Consider the following 16,496-nt stretch of genomic DNA (forward strand, 5'->3'; position numbering starts at 1 on the left):
TGTGTGTCCTTTGGATTCAGAATTGCATAGAATAAATTCAATTCTTATTCACCTGTTGTTAATAAAGACATACTCTTTTTTTTATCTTCAGTACTTCAAAGAGCAGCTCAACACTAGAATTGTCTTGGTTGCAATGGAAACGTGGGCGGCAGACAACAGATTCAACATCAACGATGACCCCATGGTGACATTACGAGAGTTTATGAAGTACCGAAGAGACTTTATTAAAGAAAAGTGCGACTCCGTTCACCTTTTCTCGTGAGTTATAAAGAAAAAAACACACATACACACAGCAGACATTATTTTTATGATCAAATGAAAGGGCATTTCTAATGAGTTTTCTGTCTGTCTCCAGGGGCAACCGTTTCCATAGCAACTGGGGAGGAGCTTCATACATGGGTGGTGTCTGCTCGCACACTAAGGGAGGCGGAGTGAATGAGGTTTGTGGTTGTGGTTATGAAAGACGTTTTTTAGTAATGAAAATTAATCTATTTGTCAATGTCGAAAGCTTTTAATTGGGTGTTTTTTTTTTCTTCTGATTTGTTAGTATGGAAAGGAAATGGCCATAACTCTTGCTCAGTCACTGGGACAAAATATCGGCATATTTTCTGATAAGAAACGCATTTTAAATGGTGAGTGCTCTCATTTCCTGTTCTAACCTTTATATTTTTCACGTATGTACTTTGGCAGTACACACGAGTACTCACACATACAGTCTCTCATAGTTTGTCAGTGCAATCCATCTTTCCCACACAGGGGAGTGCAAGTGTGAAGATAAATGGTCTGGTTGCATAATGGATGATGTTGGGTAAGTTTCTAACAAAGCAGATTTACCAGATCTCCTAACACACATACATAACTCATGTAGCTTTTTAGACCCTATTAGAAATGCATATTAGTCTTACTAAAACAGCCTGTCATTCTTTGTGCTGAGTCTGTGTTCCTGTGTTTTTGTTGCTTTAATAATGTTACATTAAATGTACTCAAAGTAACAGTGTTTGAAATTTGTGCCACTCACTGATCCATAACACTTTCTGTCACGTCAGATGTTGTTAACAGGCAGCTAGTGAGAAACTGAGACAGATTTAAACACTGTTTCTCATGAAAGTCCACTAGGTGGCAGTAAATAATTTGGCATCTCAATTCATCTGTCTCTGTGCTTACTCATACAGTATTTGTGTCCTGTTTTCATTTTCGCTGGAACCTCACAGACAGTTGCTGGGTGGGCAGATTAGCATTACAATCTGTGAGGGTGAATCTCACAAAACTTTCCAGAAAATTTCAGATTCATATTTCACCCTATATCCCTCTACCCTCTATAAGATCAAATCTTATTACTGTAATGCCAAAAATAACCTCATTCTTATCCCTGTTATATATATCTGTATAGTTCTGATAGAGTTTACTTCATGCCAAATATAAGCTATTGTTGTTGTTTTTCTGTTGATATTGGGGTGAAATAAGATGTTTTTGTGAGACTGACCTATGAACTCCTGTGTAAAATTAGAACACCGTATCCTCAAAATGTCATGAGAAAGTGTTATTGATCATTTTAATCCAGTTTTATATTTTTGGCTCTCCACTGTTGACATTTCACGTGTGGACATTGACATTTCACTGTTCATGATTCAAATTCACCCTGGAACTTTTTAAGTAATCTTAATATTCACAAACAGTGTTTGCCAGAGTCGAAGTGAAAAGTAGCAACGCACAACTGATTATTAGTATTTATGCCTAAAACAGTCAGAAATGTTCACAGTGGTCGTGCAAGAAATGCCGTGATGTGAGGTGATCAGATACGTGTGATGTGATTGGTGTTTGTTCATGTCACAGTGTGCATCTGTGTGTGTTGGTTTGTCTATATCCGTGTGTTTTAATACCTTTTGCGTTTCCCCTTGTTCCCGAATGGGACAGCAGGTGAGCAGACGCTTGGCTGTGTCATGCTACTCGCTCGTGTCCTGTCGACCAGTCAGCTGCTGAGTCACATCAGCCTCGCCCCCTCACTCCATCTAATAGCATTATGGCCTTAATTTTATTCAGTCAAGAGTGCAATATGGCGGAAGTGCATTATGTTGGAACATTCTGCAGTTTCCTGTGTGCTCTCTTAAATTTTTTCACTGTTTTTTAATTCGGCCGACATAGTGGGACATTTTTCGTTACGAGGGGATTTTTGGTCCTCCTCTCATTTTAAAGGGGTCATATCATGCATTTTTAATCGTTTATTTTGTTCCTGATCATATTAGGTTTTTCAGTATTTTCCACCCTTTGAGGTTCAGTATTGTTTGAACTAGCCCATAATTAAAGTGACAGTTCACCCCAAAATGAACATTTGTTGTTAATTCACTCAACCTCAGACCATTTAGGATGTAGGTGGCTTTTTTTCTTCAGTAGAACAGTAAAGAAGATATTTTTTAGCTGAAACCAAGGTCCTATATGATTCATATGATGAAAGTCAATGGGTGCTGTCACTTTGAGATGAAAACATTTTGAGATTTTTTTTGTCTGCATATGTTTTTTTGAATCTCAATGTAACGGCACCCATTGACTTCCATTATATGAATCGCAGAGGTTTCAGCTAAAAATCGCCTTTACTGTTTTGCTGAAGAAAAAAAGCCACCTACATCTTGGATGGCCTGAGGGTGAGTAAATTAACAGCAGATTTTCATTTCTGGGTGAACTATCACTTTGAGTAAAAGCCTTTTTGCAAAAAAAACAATCCATGCCAAAATCAAGTAGCTGAACACCCAGTTGGCATCCGTGTGTAGTTACAACCATAAAGATTTCAGAACTAGTTGTTTTTGCAGCATTGTTTAAAAAATGTTCTTTTTGGAATATGGAGGTGTTGAGTTCCGAAACATATAGTACGTATGTAACTAATTTTTTGAGAAATGACCCCTTTAAATAGTTTAAAACTGTCTGCAGTCATTCACAATCAGAACAGAACGATCATGATTTCATGCTAATGCCAAATGTCATAAAGCCTTCGTGATACACACACAATCAACCTCCAAACACGAAACTCTTTTTATAATACAATCAGATAATCAGAATTATGTGACTGACATCTGTCACTTGATATATGGCTTACTGACAGGACGTTAGCTGAAATTCACACCAGCACTCTCAGTGTGTGTTCGCCCTCCGTCTTGCTGTGTGCTTAGCTTCTCAGATAAGACTTCTTCTCTTCGCAAGTCATGGTTCTGAACACATTTAGTAGTCATTAACCATTTTTTTTTATCAATGCAAACATTTCCTTTGAAAGCTTAAATATCATTTGTAGAAGTTCATAAACTGAGAGAAAAAGTGTTGTAATCACCACACCAAGCTAAGCTCTTTCTCACTATCAGGAGAATATGGGACTATTGGGACAAAAAGTCCAAACTTCTGAGTATGAGAAAGTCCTCTGGTTCCAACATGCACATACATACGTTGTATTTGGATTGTTTTTGATATATATATATCCATCATTTCCTGAAAGCTACAGCACACTCTCACGGCTCATGTTATTAACACCAGTATCAATGGCCTTTCAGACAGACACGCTCATGTTGATCTGTCTCTCCATTGATAGATGTTTTGAGGAGTTTTATTTTCCGTGCAGCCTGCATGTCCGATCTGATCCACTAACTCCAGTGTTAATGTGGCAGGATGTTTTGTGTTCTCTGTTTTCCCCTTTAAGTTTGTCTTCCTGCTGTTAACAATCCTGTGAAAATGTCTGCAACACTTTAAAATTAATTACCAATGCTCGAGCAGGTAAGACAAGGTGCCCTGTTATTCCAGGAACACACTCAGCGTCTGGTAAACGAAGAGTAACCACTTGTATAAGGCATAATGTGAGATATGCACTTATTGATTCGCAGCCTGCATTTAAGGCTTCCTGAAACTGCATTGTTGCAGATTGTTACAGATTGGAATAGTGCTTACTGCTTCGGAATAATCTCTGCAGGATATTGAGGGCAGCAATCTGGATGATACAGGCTGAGCAGCGTGCAGCGTTCTCCTGATACTGTATGATTTGACTACTGCCACACCTCTGTGTTTACAAGAGGAGAAATCGCGATTTACATCAAAGGGAGGGTGTAGTGGATGGATAGAATGAGGAAGCAAAAGCTATGAAAGTGTCATCAGAATCAGAGGATTCACCTTAAAAAAAGAGAGTGATTTGGGTAATTTGGACCAGGGTTTCCAAAACTAGGGTTCCCAAATTTGTAGGGCTGCCCCCTAATAATCGACTAGAAGATGCTTAGTTGACCAAAATTTTATCAGTCGCTTAGTCAAAGAAAAAAAATCCACAGGAAGTGGCAAAATCACGCAGTCTGTGACGGACATATCTTTAACAGCTGTGTGGTAATTACAGTACATTGGACAGGGCGTCCAAATGCTCACCTATCATTCATCGACCTCAAATATAGCTTATCACCTGAAACATGTAAGTAGTAGCAGCTTTACGTCTGCTCACTTTAACGTTAACCTAGAAAAATGTGGGCCATTCAAGTGTTTGTGTGGAGTGTGAAAGCTGAATAGTGCGCTTATTGCATGACAGCTAACATGGAGGCACCTGTGCGATCTCTTGCACTTAATACTCAGTCATTTTTGGTCATACAGATAAGAGTAATACATCTTTTGAATCTGTGAAGAGTCTACTTTTATTTGTGTGCACTCACAATAACAACAAATCGTGCTTTTGTAAAATAACGAAAGCAAACCTTGCCTTTTCTGCCATCTCTCTGTGAACTTGAGCGCACCAAAAAAAGAAGAAAAAAAAAGAACCAAAACTCCATGTAAACTTACAGACATGAAAAAAAAAAAAAAAAAAATATATATATATATATATATATATATAAAAATATAGAAATCGCAATGTGTACTTTTAAATTTCTCTGGTTATGTGATCCGAATGAATGCATATACTGCGGAGATGACGAGTCAGCATTATCAACTTCATCTGCAGCCGAAAATACTAAATACACTAGTTTATCAATTAATTATTAAAATGTTAAAGGTGCCATAGAACGTATTTTCAAAAGATGTAATATAAGTCTAAAGTGTCCCCTGAATGTGTCTGTGAGGTTTCAGCTGAAGATTTTTTTTAATTCATTTTTTTAACTGCCTATTTTGGGACATCATTAACTATGCACCAATTCAGGCTGCGGCCCCTTTAAATCTCCCGCTCCCTGCCTTCCCGAGCTCTCGACCATTAAGTGCATTTATTCAGTGCATAAACAAAGTTCACACAGCTAATATAACCCTCAAATGGATCTTTACAGGATTTTCATCATTCATGCTGCATGCATGCATCGATTCCTGGGAGTATAGTATTTATTTGGATGTTTACATTTGATTCTGAATGAGTTTGAGGCTATGCTCTGTGGCTAATGGCTAATGCTACACTGTTGGAGAGATTTATAAAGAATGAAGTTGAGTTTATGAATTATACAGACTGCAAGTGTTTAAAAATGAAAATAGCGACGGCTCTTGTCTCCGCCAATACAGTAATAAACGATGGTAACTTTAACCACATTTAACAGTACATTAGCAACATGCTAACGAAACATTTAGAAAGACGATTTACAAATATCACTAAAAATATCCTGTAATCATGGATCATGTCAGTTATTATTGCTCCATTTGCCATTTTTCGCTGTTGTCCTTGCTTGCTTACCGAGTCGGATGCTTCTGCTGTGCACAGATCCAGATGTTCATACTGGTTGCCCTTGTGTAATGCCTTGAACATGAGCTGGCATATATGCAAATATTGGGGTCATGCATATTAATGACCCTGACTGTTACGTAACAGTCGGTGTTATGTTGAGATTCGCCTGTTTTCCGGAGGTCTTTTAAACAGATAAGATTTATATAAGAAGGAGGAAACAATGGAGTTTGAAACTCAACATATGTCTTTTCTATGTACTGAACTCTTGTTATTCAACTATGCCGAGGTAAATTCAATTTTTGATTCTAGGGCACCTTTCAAGCAATCTCCTTGCTGTTTTCCCCAATGCATTTATGATCATTACTTCTGCTGGTGCGCGGTTAGTCGACTAATCACTTAAAATGAATGACTACTAGTCGACCAGAAAAATCTTTAGTTGAGGACAGCCCTACAAATTTGCAATGTGACGATTAACTGACATCAGAGAACCATAAACGTGCAAATGTGTTAAATTATTGAAATATTGACTTTAAATCTCAGAGGGGCTTCAAATACATATTTAATTCAAAGTGGTTCGGCTGAAAAAAATGTTGGGAATCCTGGTTTTAGAGAATAGATATAAATACATAGATTCTACAGTTAGCAACTGCTATTTATATAATGCAATACACAGCACATCCGTCATATTGAAAAGGTCCAGATCTGCCTGTAAACACATGACAGGGCATTGACAGATTCTTCCATTTTCACCCAGTTTGGTTGCTGTGGTCCTTGTGTTTGTATGGTGTGTTTTGTTGCTCTTTGTGTCTGAGTCCTGCCCTCTCCTGGTCTGAATGAAAGTGAGTCAGTAGCCACTAACCAGACTGATGTTTACATTAAGTGTGACCAGTTCACATTAAACCTATTTTTATTCCGAGACTAAAATTTTTTGCAGTAATTTGCCCCATTAGAAATTTACCACAACAGTGACCACGTTTACATGAACATTTTGATTTTGGAATGGTTGTATTCTAATTATTTATGTGTCATGTAAACGTGATTTAACTTGATTACCATAAACCAATCTGAATAAGGCAGCTGGCATTTCCATGTAATAATCGGAAATGCTGTACTTTTTATTTGGAATTGGATTATCCACTTGTTCATTTACATCTACACATCCTCTACTGGTAAGCACTTCCAGTATTTCCATAAGGGAGTAGTGGGGAAAGAATCTGCTTGTCAGTTTGTTTGTATTACGGTGATTACATGTGCAGTATATGGGATTTTTTTTCTAAATAAGGGTTAGAATACTTTAATTGGAAAACAGTGTGCATGTAAATGTGGTTACTGAGGCAAGAATAGTTGCATTTCAGTATAAGCTCAATGTGAATTTGATAGTGTTACAAACACTTATTTGTATAGCCTGTGTCAGTTGTTGTGTGAATCAAAGAAAATTGGGCATTATGACTCTAGTGTTTTGTGGTTCTCTGTAACAGCTTCTACTTACCCGAGAGATTTTCTGACTGTAACGTGGAAGAGTATCATGAATTCCTGAACAGTGGAGGTGGTGCATGTCTCTTCAATAAACCTTCAAAGGTAAACCCGCTTCAGTTCTGTCTGTGTGTTCATAGCATTTACTTTCCTTAGCACATCACTATCAACATAGTATAAATCTTGCAATTCTGAGAAAAAAAGTCAGAATTGTGAGATAAAAAGTCACACTTACCTTTTTTATTTTTTTATTTAGTGGTGGAAACAAGCTTCCATAGTAAAGACTTCTGTTCAAAAATTATTAATATTTGCTGAACTTTATATTCATTATATTTACATATTCATATGTGCTGAACTTTATATTCAAAGAATATGGGGAAAAAATGTTTCATGGTTTCCACAAAAATATTAAACACAACAGTTTTCAGCATTGATTATAATAAGAAATATTTCTTGAGCACCAAATCAGCATATTAGAATGATTTTTGAAGGATCATGTGACACTGAAGACTGGAGTAATTAAGCTATGTCATCACAGCAATGAAATACATTTTAAAATATATTAAAATAGAAAACAGTTCTTTTATATGTTACAATATATGTGTATGAATGAGTAATATATGCAAATAATGAACAAATAAATGGTGCAAATTAACAGAGTTCTTCTCTCTCTCTCTCTCTCTCTCTCTCTCTCTCTCTCTCCTTCTCTCTTTTTGTAGCTCTTGGATCCTCCAGAGTGTGGAAATGGTTTTGTGGAGGCAGGAGAAGAGTGTGACTGTGGAAGCCCAGCCGTGAGTGATCTTACATCAACATCATGATCACAATAATCTGATACTGCTTATGTAATCTGTTTTTTTTCCCCCCTGTCTTTATGCAGGAGTGTGCTAGAGAAGGGGAGAACTGCTGCAAGAAATGTATGTTGACTCAGGGAGCCAAATGCAGTGATGGTCTCTGTTGTAAAAACTGCCAGGTATGCGCTGAGTGGTACAAGAAAATCTGCAGCCTTCTGTTTGTTAGATTTTTTTTAATGATCATTGTGCTGTTTCTGTAGCTGGAGTTTATGGGTGAAATTTGTCGTGAGGCTGTCAATGATTGTGACATACCGGAAATGTGCACTGGGAACTCCAGCCAGGTGAACAACACATCTTACAGCAGTAGAATTAATGGACTAATACAACAGAGTTTGGCTGTTTGAAATACTAGCATACTGCACAGTATGTACTGGATACTGTATACAATTTAAAAAGAAAAAAAAAAAAAATTTTTTATGTGACTAAACATTTTGAACAATTAGGTCACATGTTGCATGCCTTTTTTAGTGAGTGCTGTCCAGTTATCATCTATCTTTTTTTTTGCATATTAATCTTTTAATTTTAATTTAATATATGGCACTCACTTGGCAGTCAAGATATTACTACATTGTCAAACACATTGAGTTCCATACAGTGTTGTCTGCAAATCTAGTAGGTCATTCCATGCATACATAAAATTCACAAATCCTACTGGTATATGGACTGCACTGCATAGTTATTACATACTTTTAAAAACAGTAAATTATATACCAATATAAACATGCTCTTTTACTTTTCTAGAGTGAAGAATTTTGAATGGTATATGTTACATTTAAAGTGTAAAACTCAATATATTTTTCACAGTGTCCTCCAAACCTGCACAAGATGGATGGGTACACATGTGAGAAAGACCAAGTGAGCTATTATATATGAAATATAGTGGCAATTTATTATTTTATATTATGTGATATGTCAATGTGACCTATTTTTCTTCATTTTATCTAATTTCAGGGAAGATGTTTCAATGGCAGATGCAAAACCAAGGACAGGCAGTGCAAGTACCTCTGGGGAGAGAGTGAGTGACAGTTATTTTAGTATTATTTATATACTATTACAGTATTTATATATTTTGAATTTGCTTTTATTTTTATATTTTCAGTTTCCATTTTAGTTTTAGTAATTTTTTGTGCTTTTGTCATTTTTATTAGTTTTTTTAATATTTATATTTAGCTTTAATATAGTTTTTTTTTTATATATAGTTTTAGTTGTAGTAATTTTCCATGTAACTTCAACGTAAACATATTTAAGTTAGCTGCCAATGCAACATTTCGAATTAATTTCTGATATTTATATTTTAATTACCAAAAACATTTTTAATAGTTTTAGTTAACGATAATAAAATTTCTTCCTGCTTTTTTAAATTTTTTTTTTTTTTTTTTTTGTGGGTGGTTCTTGTGTGACTTTGTGATGTTTTTGTTTCTAAAGAAGCAACATCGGCTGATAAGTTTTGCTATGAGAAACTCAACATTGAGGGCACAGAAAAGGGCAACTGTGGCCGTGACAAAGACACCTGGATTCAGTGCAAAAAACAGTGAGTTTAACTGTCATAGTTGAGTTTAACTTTTCCCCCACAAAACCCACCGCACGCTACAGGCTTTGTTCATTCTCTATGAGCTCCAAGAGAGGCACAAGAGACGTGGACTCCCCCGTAACTTTACCTGTGGGTGTCGCTGTTGGACAGTGTTCCTTTAGAAAAACAAGTGACTTGTACACTTCTTCTTGTCACATTTTGTAACATTTACATTGTTTTAATTTTGTAATATGGATTATTTTCTCATCCTAATTTTTTGAGGAGGAACTGCCTCCCTTGCTTCTTTGGAGGAAACGCCCCTGATATATATGTGTAAATTTGAAGACTTGCAAAAGCCTCTAAGTGCCATCTGAAATTTTTATTCTATCAGGCTTCTATGTTTAGGTTCAGTAATTTCGCTTTAATGGCAATCTGTAAGTCCTTTTCATTGCCATTAAAGTGAAATAATGAAACATAAATAGGAGTCTGATAAATATGATCATTTTAGAAGATAATGTCAGATGACACTTTCAGGTTTTTGCAATGGAACTCTTCATATATTTATACATTTAAAATTCCATAATTTCCAATTTTTAAAGGAACCCTGTGCTACTTTTTTCATGATTATTATGGTATTATTTTCATTTTAATTACTAGTATTGATCACATTTAATTTAAGTCAATAAAAGGTTAGTTTACGGAAAATTCTTTAATTAATTAGTCAACCTCATGTCTTTCCTCACCCGTAAGACCTTCGTTCATCTTCGGAACACAAATTAAGATATTTTTTATTAAATCTGAGAGCTCTTTGACCCCTCTATAGACAGCAATGCAATTACCACTTTCAAGGCCCAGAAAGGTAGTAAAGACATTGTTAAAATAGTCCATGTGACTACAGGGTTCAAACTTAATGTCTTAAGACGAGAATCACATTGCTTTCTATGGGGAATCAGAAAGCTCTCGGATTTCATCAAAAATATCTTCATTTGTGTTCCGAAGATGAACAAAGGTCTTATGGGTTTGGAACATGAAGGTGAGTAATTAATGACAGAATTTTCAATTTTGGTTGAACTACCCCTTTAAAGCATGTGTAAGATTAGTTAACTTAGAAAAACAAGAGATTAAAAAGTGTGCACATGTGTGTTTTCAGGGATGTACACTGTGGATACCTGCTCTGCTCCAACATTTCTCCAGCACCCAGACTAGGGGAGTTACAGGGAGGTTTGACTTCTTTCTCAGTGGCCCAGCACAGCGCCTCACTGGACTGCAGGTACAGTCAGAGACACTCACTTCAGGTTTCTATGTGTTGATTGATTTTCCTAAAGTAAGTGTGAATGTTTCAGTGGAGGGCATGTGCTGATTGACGGCGACACTGATCTGGGATACGTAGAGGATGGAACAGCATGTGGGACGGATCGCATCTGCTTTAACCACAAATGCCTCCCAGTGCAAGAGTTTAACTTCAGCACGTGCCCCGGCACCAATGAAAGGGTGATCTGCTCCGGACATGGGGTGAGAGATTGTGTGTGGTTTGAACTGGGACAGTTGTGTCACCCACTGATCCAGTTTCAGCTGAAATGATGACATTAACTGTAACATGCAATAGAACAAATTAAAGCTAAAAATACATTTTGGCTGAACAAATATATAAAATGAGTGTATTTAAATATATTTTATTATGCATATATAAATAATAATAAAAAAACAATAATAATTAGTCTAAATTTAATTAAAAAGAAACAATTAAATAACTTTTAAAGGGGGGGTTACATGTTTTTTTTTTCTAGGCTTGATTGTGTTTTGGGGGCACAGTTTAACATGTCTTAATGCTTCGTTTTTTTTAAATGCTGTATTATTCATATATTTTATCTTAATTCTACACCTCTGTTTCCACTGTCATATGAACGGCTCGTTTGACTTCCTGCTTCTATGAAGCCACTCCCTCCGACATACGCAATGTGCTCAGATTGGTCAGCAGGTTGGTTACTGGCCCAGTCTGTCGTGATTCGCTGAAGTGTCCGGAAACACCACGCCCCTTACCATTCGTAGTTACGCGCTTAGGTGGAAAGTAAATAATAGCGCCTACATTGCTGTATCAAATTGAGCCAAATCAGACCCAGATGAAGAGGAGAAAGTAGAACCTCTGCGATCGCGGCTTTTGAAGGATGTTTATGAATGGTATTTCATTTAGTATGTGTGTCAAAGTGTTTAGATAAGCTGTCACTGCTGTTTGTTAGCTTTCAATATACAGTTTTATCCTGATTAAAGCTTTCCTGTAGTAAATACATGCCTGAGTAGTTGCATCCAGTGTAGAAAATATCACAGATAATAATGGGTTCTATATCTTTTGATGCGTCGCACAGCTCGCGTTCGGTGTAAACAACTCTTCCGCTTTCATTATGCTGCGCCACATGGCCTCGCCCACTTTGTTGCGTGTTCCCAGGGGCAGTGTTTATGTTAATAGCAAGGGTTTATGATGTCACCAACCCGGGAAGAAGCTTGTTGTAGTCCAAACCACCCGTTTTTGTAGGCAATAAAATGCCATAACTTTAAAAGACAATATCTCCGTGTGCATTGAACTTTCAGCGCTGTAACTTTGCAGATACTGTTTATGCTCAAGCAGCAACATTACACACTAACTAAAGTTAAAAAAGTGAAATCGCATGCAACCCTCCCTTTAAATTGTATAATTTAGAATTATTTTTTTTTCTCAAATCATGCTGTACCCCAAATATTTAATATATAAATAAACGATTGACTGATTCCTGCATGTAATTTTATTGTAGCTTTTAGTTGAAATGCTGTTCATTACTGTGGTATCTTTGTGTGTGTGTGTTGTAGGTGTGCAGTAATGAGCTCAGGTGTGTGTGTAACCTGGGCTGGGCAGGTGAGGACTGTAACTCCACCTCTCCTTTGAGTTACCTGCTGGTGCGTCCCACTTCCAGACCATCAGGTAGGCCAAACTTCCACTTTCTCTTAGACTTCACAAAAGGATGATGCACAGAACCAGTCATACTTCCACTACTCAGAGATCCTTTATCTGCACACAAAAAAGATGATGACAGAAGACATGGTGGTTATATGTAAAGGCCTCCAGCAAGTGTGAACTCTTCATTACCAAAGTTAAAAATTAGAAGAGGTGCCATTTCTGAACATATTTCATACGTAATTTCAATAACACAAATAAAATATGTCAAAATTAAAGTAATAAGCCATGTGATGCAGTGCATTACAGCGATTTACCACTATAGTAAGATTTTCTTAAGCACAACATGAAACAGTGGCACCAGCGATATTAACACACTGAAGGAATTTTTTTTAAATTCTTTATTTTTTTTTATTTAGTGAACAGAATAGAACTTATAGATTATTTACTAGACATTTTACATAAAATTAGTTCTTACGTAAAACTGTTTAAATTAGGGCTGTCAAACGATTAATCGCGATTAATCACATAAAAAATAAACATTTGAATTTGCCTAATATATGTGGGTGAACTGTGTGTAATTATTATGTATATATAAATACAAACACATTCATGTATATATTTGAGAAATATTTACAAGTATATGCATTTAGTTATATTTTTATATAATTTATATTATAAAAATATTGTGTACACAACATTTCTCTTAAATATATACATTCATTTGTGTGTATTTATATATACATATTAATTACACACAGTTTACCCACATACTGTTACGAATGGGGACTCAGGCAGGAGATCCAAGTGCAGCGTTTTATTAAGAATGAGAATGGTCGTACAGGCAGGGTCAATCAGGAACAAACAGGAGCAGCAAAGGACAGGCAGGGTCGTAGTCAGGGTACAGGCGGTAGGTCACAAGGCAGGCAGATATAACTCACAGGTCGGTATACAAAGCAAGGATCAGGACAGGCAGCAACGGGTCAAAAACAAGAAACAGGCAGGAACGATAACAAGCAGGCAGACAGGATAGAAACGCTCAGAAATTGCAACAATAGTTAACATGTGACTGACAGGGAGATTTGTGGGAAGTGTAGTCCGGGGAGTGACAGGAACAGACGGTGATCGTTACATAACGCCCCCCTCCCGGAAGGCGCGTCCTCGCGACGTAAATGGAACAGCTAGGGAGGGGGGGTGGGTGCATTGGGGACTGGTATGCGGACATGAACAGGGTCCCCAATGCAGGTTCCAGGAACTCGACCACCCTGGCGGGTCAGGTGGCTCAGGCGGCCACGGCAGGTCAGGTGGCTCAGGCGGCCACGGCAGGTCAGGTGGCTCAGGCGGCCACGGCAGGTCAGGTGGCTCAAGCGGCCACGGCAGGTCAGGTGGCTCAAGCGGCCACGGCAGGTCAGGTGGCAAGGGCGGCCACGGCAGGTCAGGTGGCAAGGGCGGCCACGGCAGGTCAGGTGGCAAGGGCGGCCACGGCAGTTCAGGGACCGCTGATGACCGCGGCCGTGCAGGGTTCCCACCCACAAACTCCCCACCCCTAGGTATACTGCCCCCCCCCAAAAAGTTCTTGGGGATTTCAGCGGGGCCCGTCGCAGGTTCGTGGGCAAGGGGTTCGGGTGGCAGCGGCAGGGCCAGGCGTGTGGGTGAAGCCGTCAGGGCAAGACTCCTGAGTGGCGCCGGCAGGGCTGGAAGCGTGGATGGTGCCGGCAGGGCTATAAGCGTGGATGGCGCCGGCAGGGCTTGAAGCGTGGATGGCGCCGGCAGGGCAAGAAGCACAGGTGGCGCCGGCAGGGCAAGAAGCACAGGTGGCGCCGGCAGGGCAAGAAGCACAGGTGGCGCCGGCAGGGCAAGAAGCACAGGTGGCGCCGGCAGGGCAAGAAGCACAGGTGGCGCCGGCAGGGCAAGAAGCACAGGTGGCGCCGGCAGGGCAAGAAGCACAGGTGGCGCCGGCAGGACAAGACGCTTGGACGTAAGAGGGGGAAGAACAGAAGGAGCCTTCTTCCTCCTCCTCCTCCTCTTCCGAGGATGAGGCGATGGTTCACCGACTGGAGCGGTTTCTGGAGCAGACTCACTGGCTGAAGCGGACTCAATGGCTGGAACAACCCCTGCATCCTTGAGCACCGCAGGGGCGGCCATCTTGCCCGTGGGCACTGGCAAAGCAGCCATTTCGTCCATCGCGTCCAGGGTGCTTAAGTCCACTGCAATCGGCGAACAAGAGTCCATAGCAACCGGCGAGCTTGAGAGCGTTGAAACCGGCGAGCTTGAGAGCGTTGAAACCGGCGAGCTTGAGAGCGTTGAAACCGGCGAGCTTGAGAGCGTAGCAACCGGCAGGTTTGAGAGCGAAGCGGCAGACTGGCTTGAGAGCGAAGCGGCTGGCTGGCTTGAGAGCGAAGCGACCGGCTGGCTTGAGAGCGAAGAGGCCGACTGATGCTTGGGAATTCCAGCCGCACGCGCCGACATCAGCGGTGGATCAGCCACACTGGAACGCAACCCTCTCCACTCCCAGACAGATCCGGAGATGTGACGTGATTCTGGGCGATCAGCGGCAACGTGACTTTGCTCTGGGCGATCAGCGGAGACGGGACGATGCTCTGGGCAATCAGCGAAGGCGTGACGTTGCTCTGGGCGATCAGCGAAGGCGTGACGTTGCTTTGGGCGATCAGTGGAGACGTGACGTGACTCTGGGCGATCAGTGGAGACGTGAACTGTTGTTGTGATGGTAGCCGCCATTTTGTGAGTGTCCATTGGCGCGGCAGCCATTATGTGGTTCAGCACGGTGTCGCGTTCCTCCGCGACCCCCACAGTAAAAGTTGAACCAGCGGTGAGCAGGGCAAAGTCCAAGAACTCCACGAACGACCCTCGTGGACCATTGGTGAATACATAGTCCTTAAGTGGTTGGTTTAATCCATAAATAAAAAAGTCAATGAGGGCACAGTCGGGTAGATCAGATAAGTGGGCTATATCCAGAAACTTCTGAATATGTGCCTCCAGGGTACAGTTACCTTGACGAAGGCTGACAAGACACATTGCTGGGTCCATGCTGATGCTGGATGAGACAAACACTCACGGTAGCTGCTGGATCTTGGTTTGGCGAAGTATTCTGTTACGAATGGGGACTCAGGCAGGAGATCCAAGTGCAGCGTTTTATTAAGAATGAGAATGGTCGTACAGGCAGGGTCAATCAGGAACAAACAGGAGCAGCAAAGGACAGGCAGGGTCGTAGTCAGGGTACAGGCGGTAGGTCACAAGGCAGGCAGATATAACTCACAGGTCGGTATACAAAGCAAGGATCAGGACAGGCAGCAACGGGTCAAAAACAAGAAACAGGCAGGAACGATAACAAGCAGGCAGACAGGATAGAAACGCTCAGAAATTGCAACAATAGTTAACATGTGACTGACAGGGAGATTTGTGGGAAGTGTAGTCCGGGGAGTGACAGGAACAGACGGTGATCGTTACACATACTGTATATTAGGCAAACTCAAGCTGTTTTGTATGTGATTAATCGCGATCAATCGTTTCATAGCCTAGTTTGAATCTAATTAGGTTAGGACTGTTAGGTATGGAAGCTTGTAAAAAAAAAAAAAGGTAATTGCAACTTTTTATCTCACAATTCTGACTTTTTTTTCTCAGAATTGCGTGGTATAAAGTCAGAATTGGGAGATATAAAGTTGTAATTGTAACTTTTTTTTCTTGCAATTGCGAGTTTTTATCACGTAATTCTGACTTTATATGTCACAATTCTGACTTTTTCTCTCAGAATTTTGAGATATAAACACAATTGTGAGTTATAAAGTCAGAATTTCATGATACAAACTTGCAACTTATATTTCTCAGAAATGTGTTTATATCTCACAATTCTGACTATAACTCTCAATTCTGACTTTATATCACGCAATTCTGACTGTATAACTTGCAATTCTGACTTTATAACTGGCAATTGTGTTTATATCTCGCAGTTGCAAGAAGAAAAAGTGAGAATTGTGTGATAAAAGTTCGCAATCACCTTTTTTATTTTTTATTTCATGGTGAAAACAAGCTTCCATAGTTAGACTAAGTTTGATGGCTCCTGTT

The 16,496-nt window shown here is 39.6% G+C and overlaps 1 protein-coding gene across 1 annotated transcript in view; it reads left to right on the top strand.

Annotated features, from left to right (window-relative positions):
* Nucleotides 1-16,496, top strand: part of adam22 (ADAM metallopeptidase domain 22) — an 83,635-nt gene that overhangs the window by 51,187 nt on the left and 15,952 nt on the right. Inside the window, exons 11-24 of the mRNA XM_067410564.1 lie at nucleotides 92-258; nucleotides 356-440; nucleotides 548-632; nucleotides 757-808; nucleotides 7,132-7,231; nucleotides 7,846-7,917; nucleotides 8,004-8,096; nucleotides 8,178-8,258; nucleotides 8,782-8,832; nucleotides 8,929-8,992; nucleotides 9,403-9,508; nucleotides 10,638-10,757; nucleotides 10,831-10,999; nucleotides 12,329-12,440. Coding sequence (XP_067266665.1) covers nucleotides 92-258; nucleotides 356-440; nucleotides 548-632; nucleotides 757-808; nucleotides 7,132-7,231; nucleotides 7,846-7,917; nucleotides 8,004-8,096; nucleotides 8,178-8,258; nucleotides 8,782-8,832; nucleotides 8,929-8,992; nucleotides 9,403-9,508; nucleotides 10,638-10,757; nucleotides 10,831-10,999; nucleotides 12,329-12,440 — 1,357 coding nt within the window. The remainder of the gene's footprint in view (nucleotides 1-91; nucleotides 259-355; nucleotides 441-547; nucleotides 633-756; nucleotides 809-7,131; nucleotides 7,232-7,845; nucleotides 7,918-8,003; nucleotides 8,097-8,177; nucleotides 8,259-8,781; nucleotides 8,833-8,928; nucleotides 8,993-9,402; nucleotides 9,509-10,637; nucleotides 10,758-10,830; nucleotides 11,000-12,328; nucleotides 12,441-16,496) is intronic.

Source organism: Chanodichthys erythropterus, chromosome 2 (assembly GCF_024489055.1).
Source record: "Chanodichthys erythropterus isolate Z2021 chromosome 2, ASM2448905v1, whole genome shotgun sequence".
In the NCBI taxonomy this organism is placed as follows: Eukaryota; Metazoa; Chordata; class Actinopteri; order Cypriniformes; family Xenocyprididae; genus Chanodichthys; species Chanodichthys erythropterus.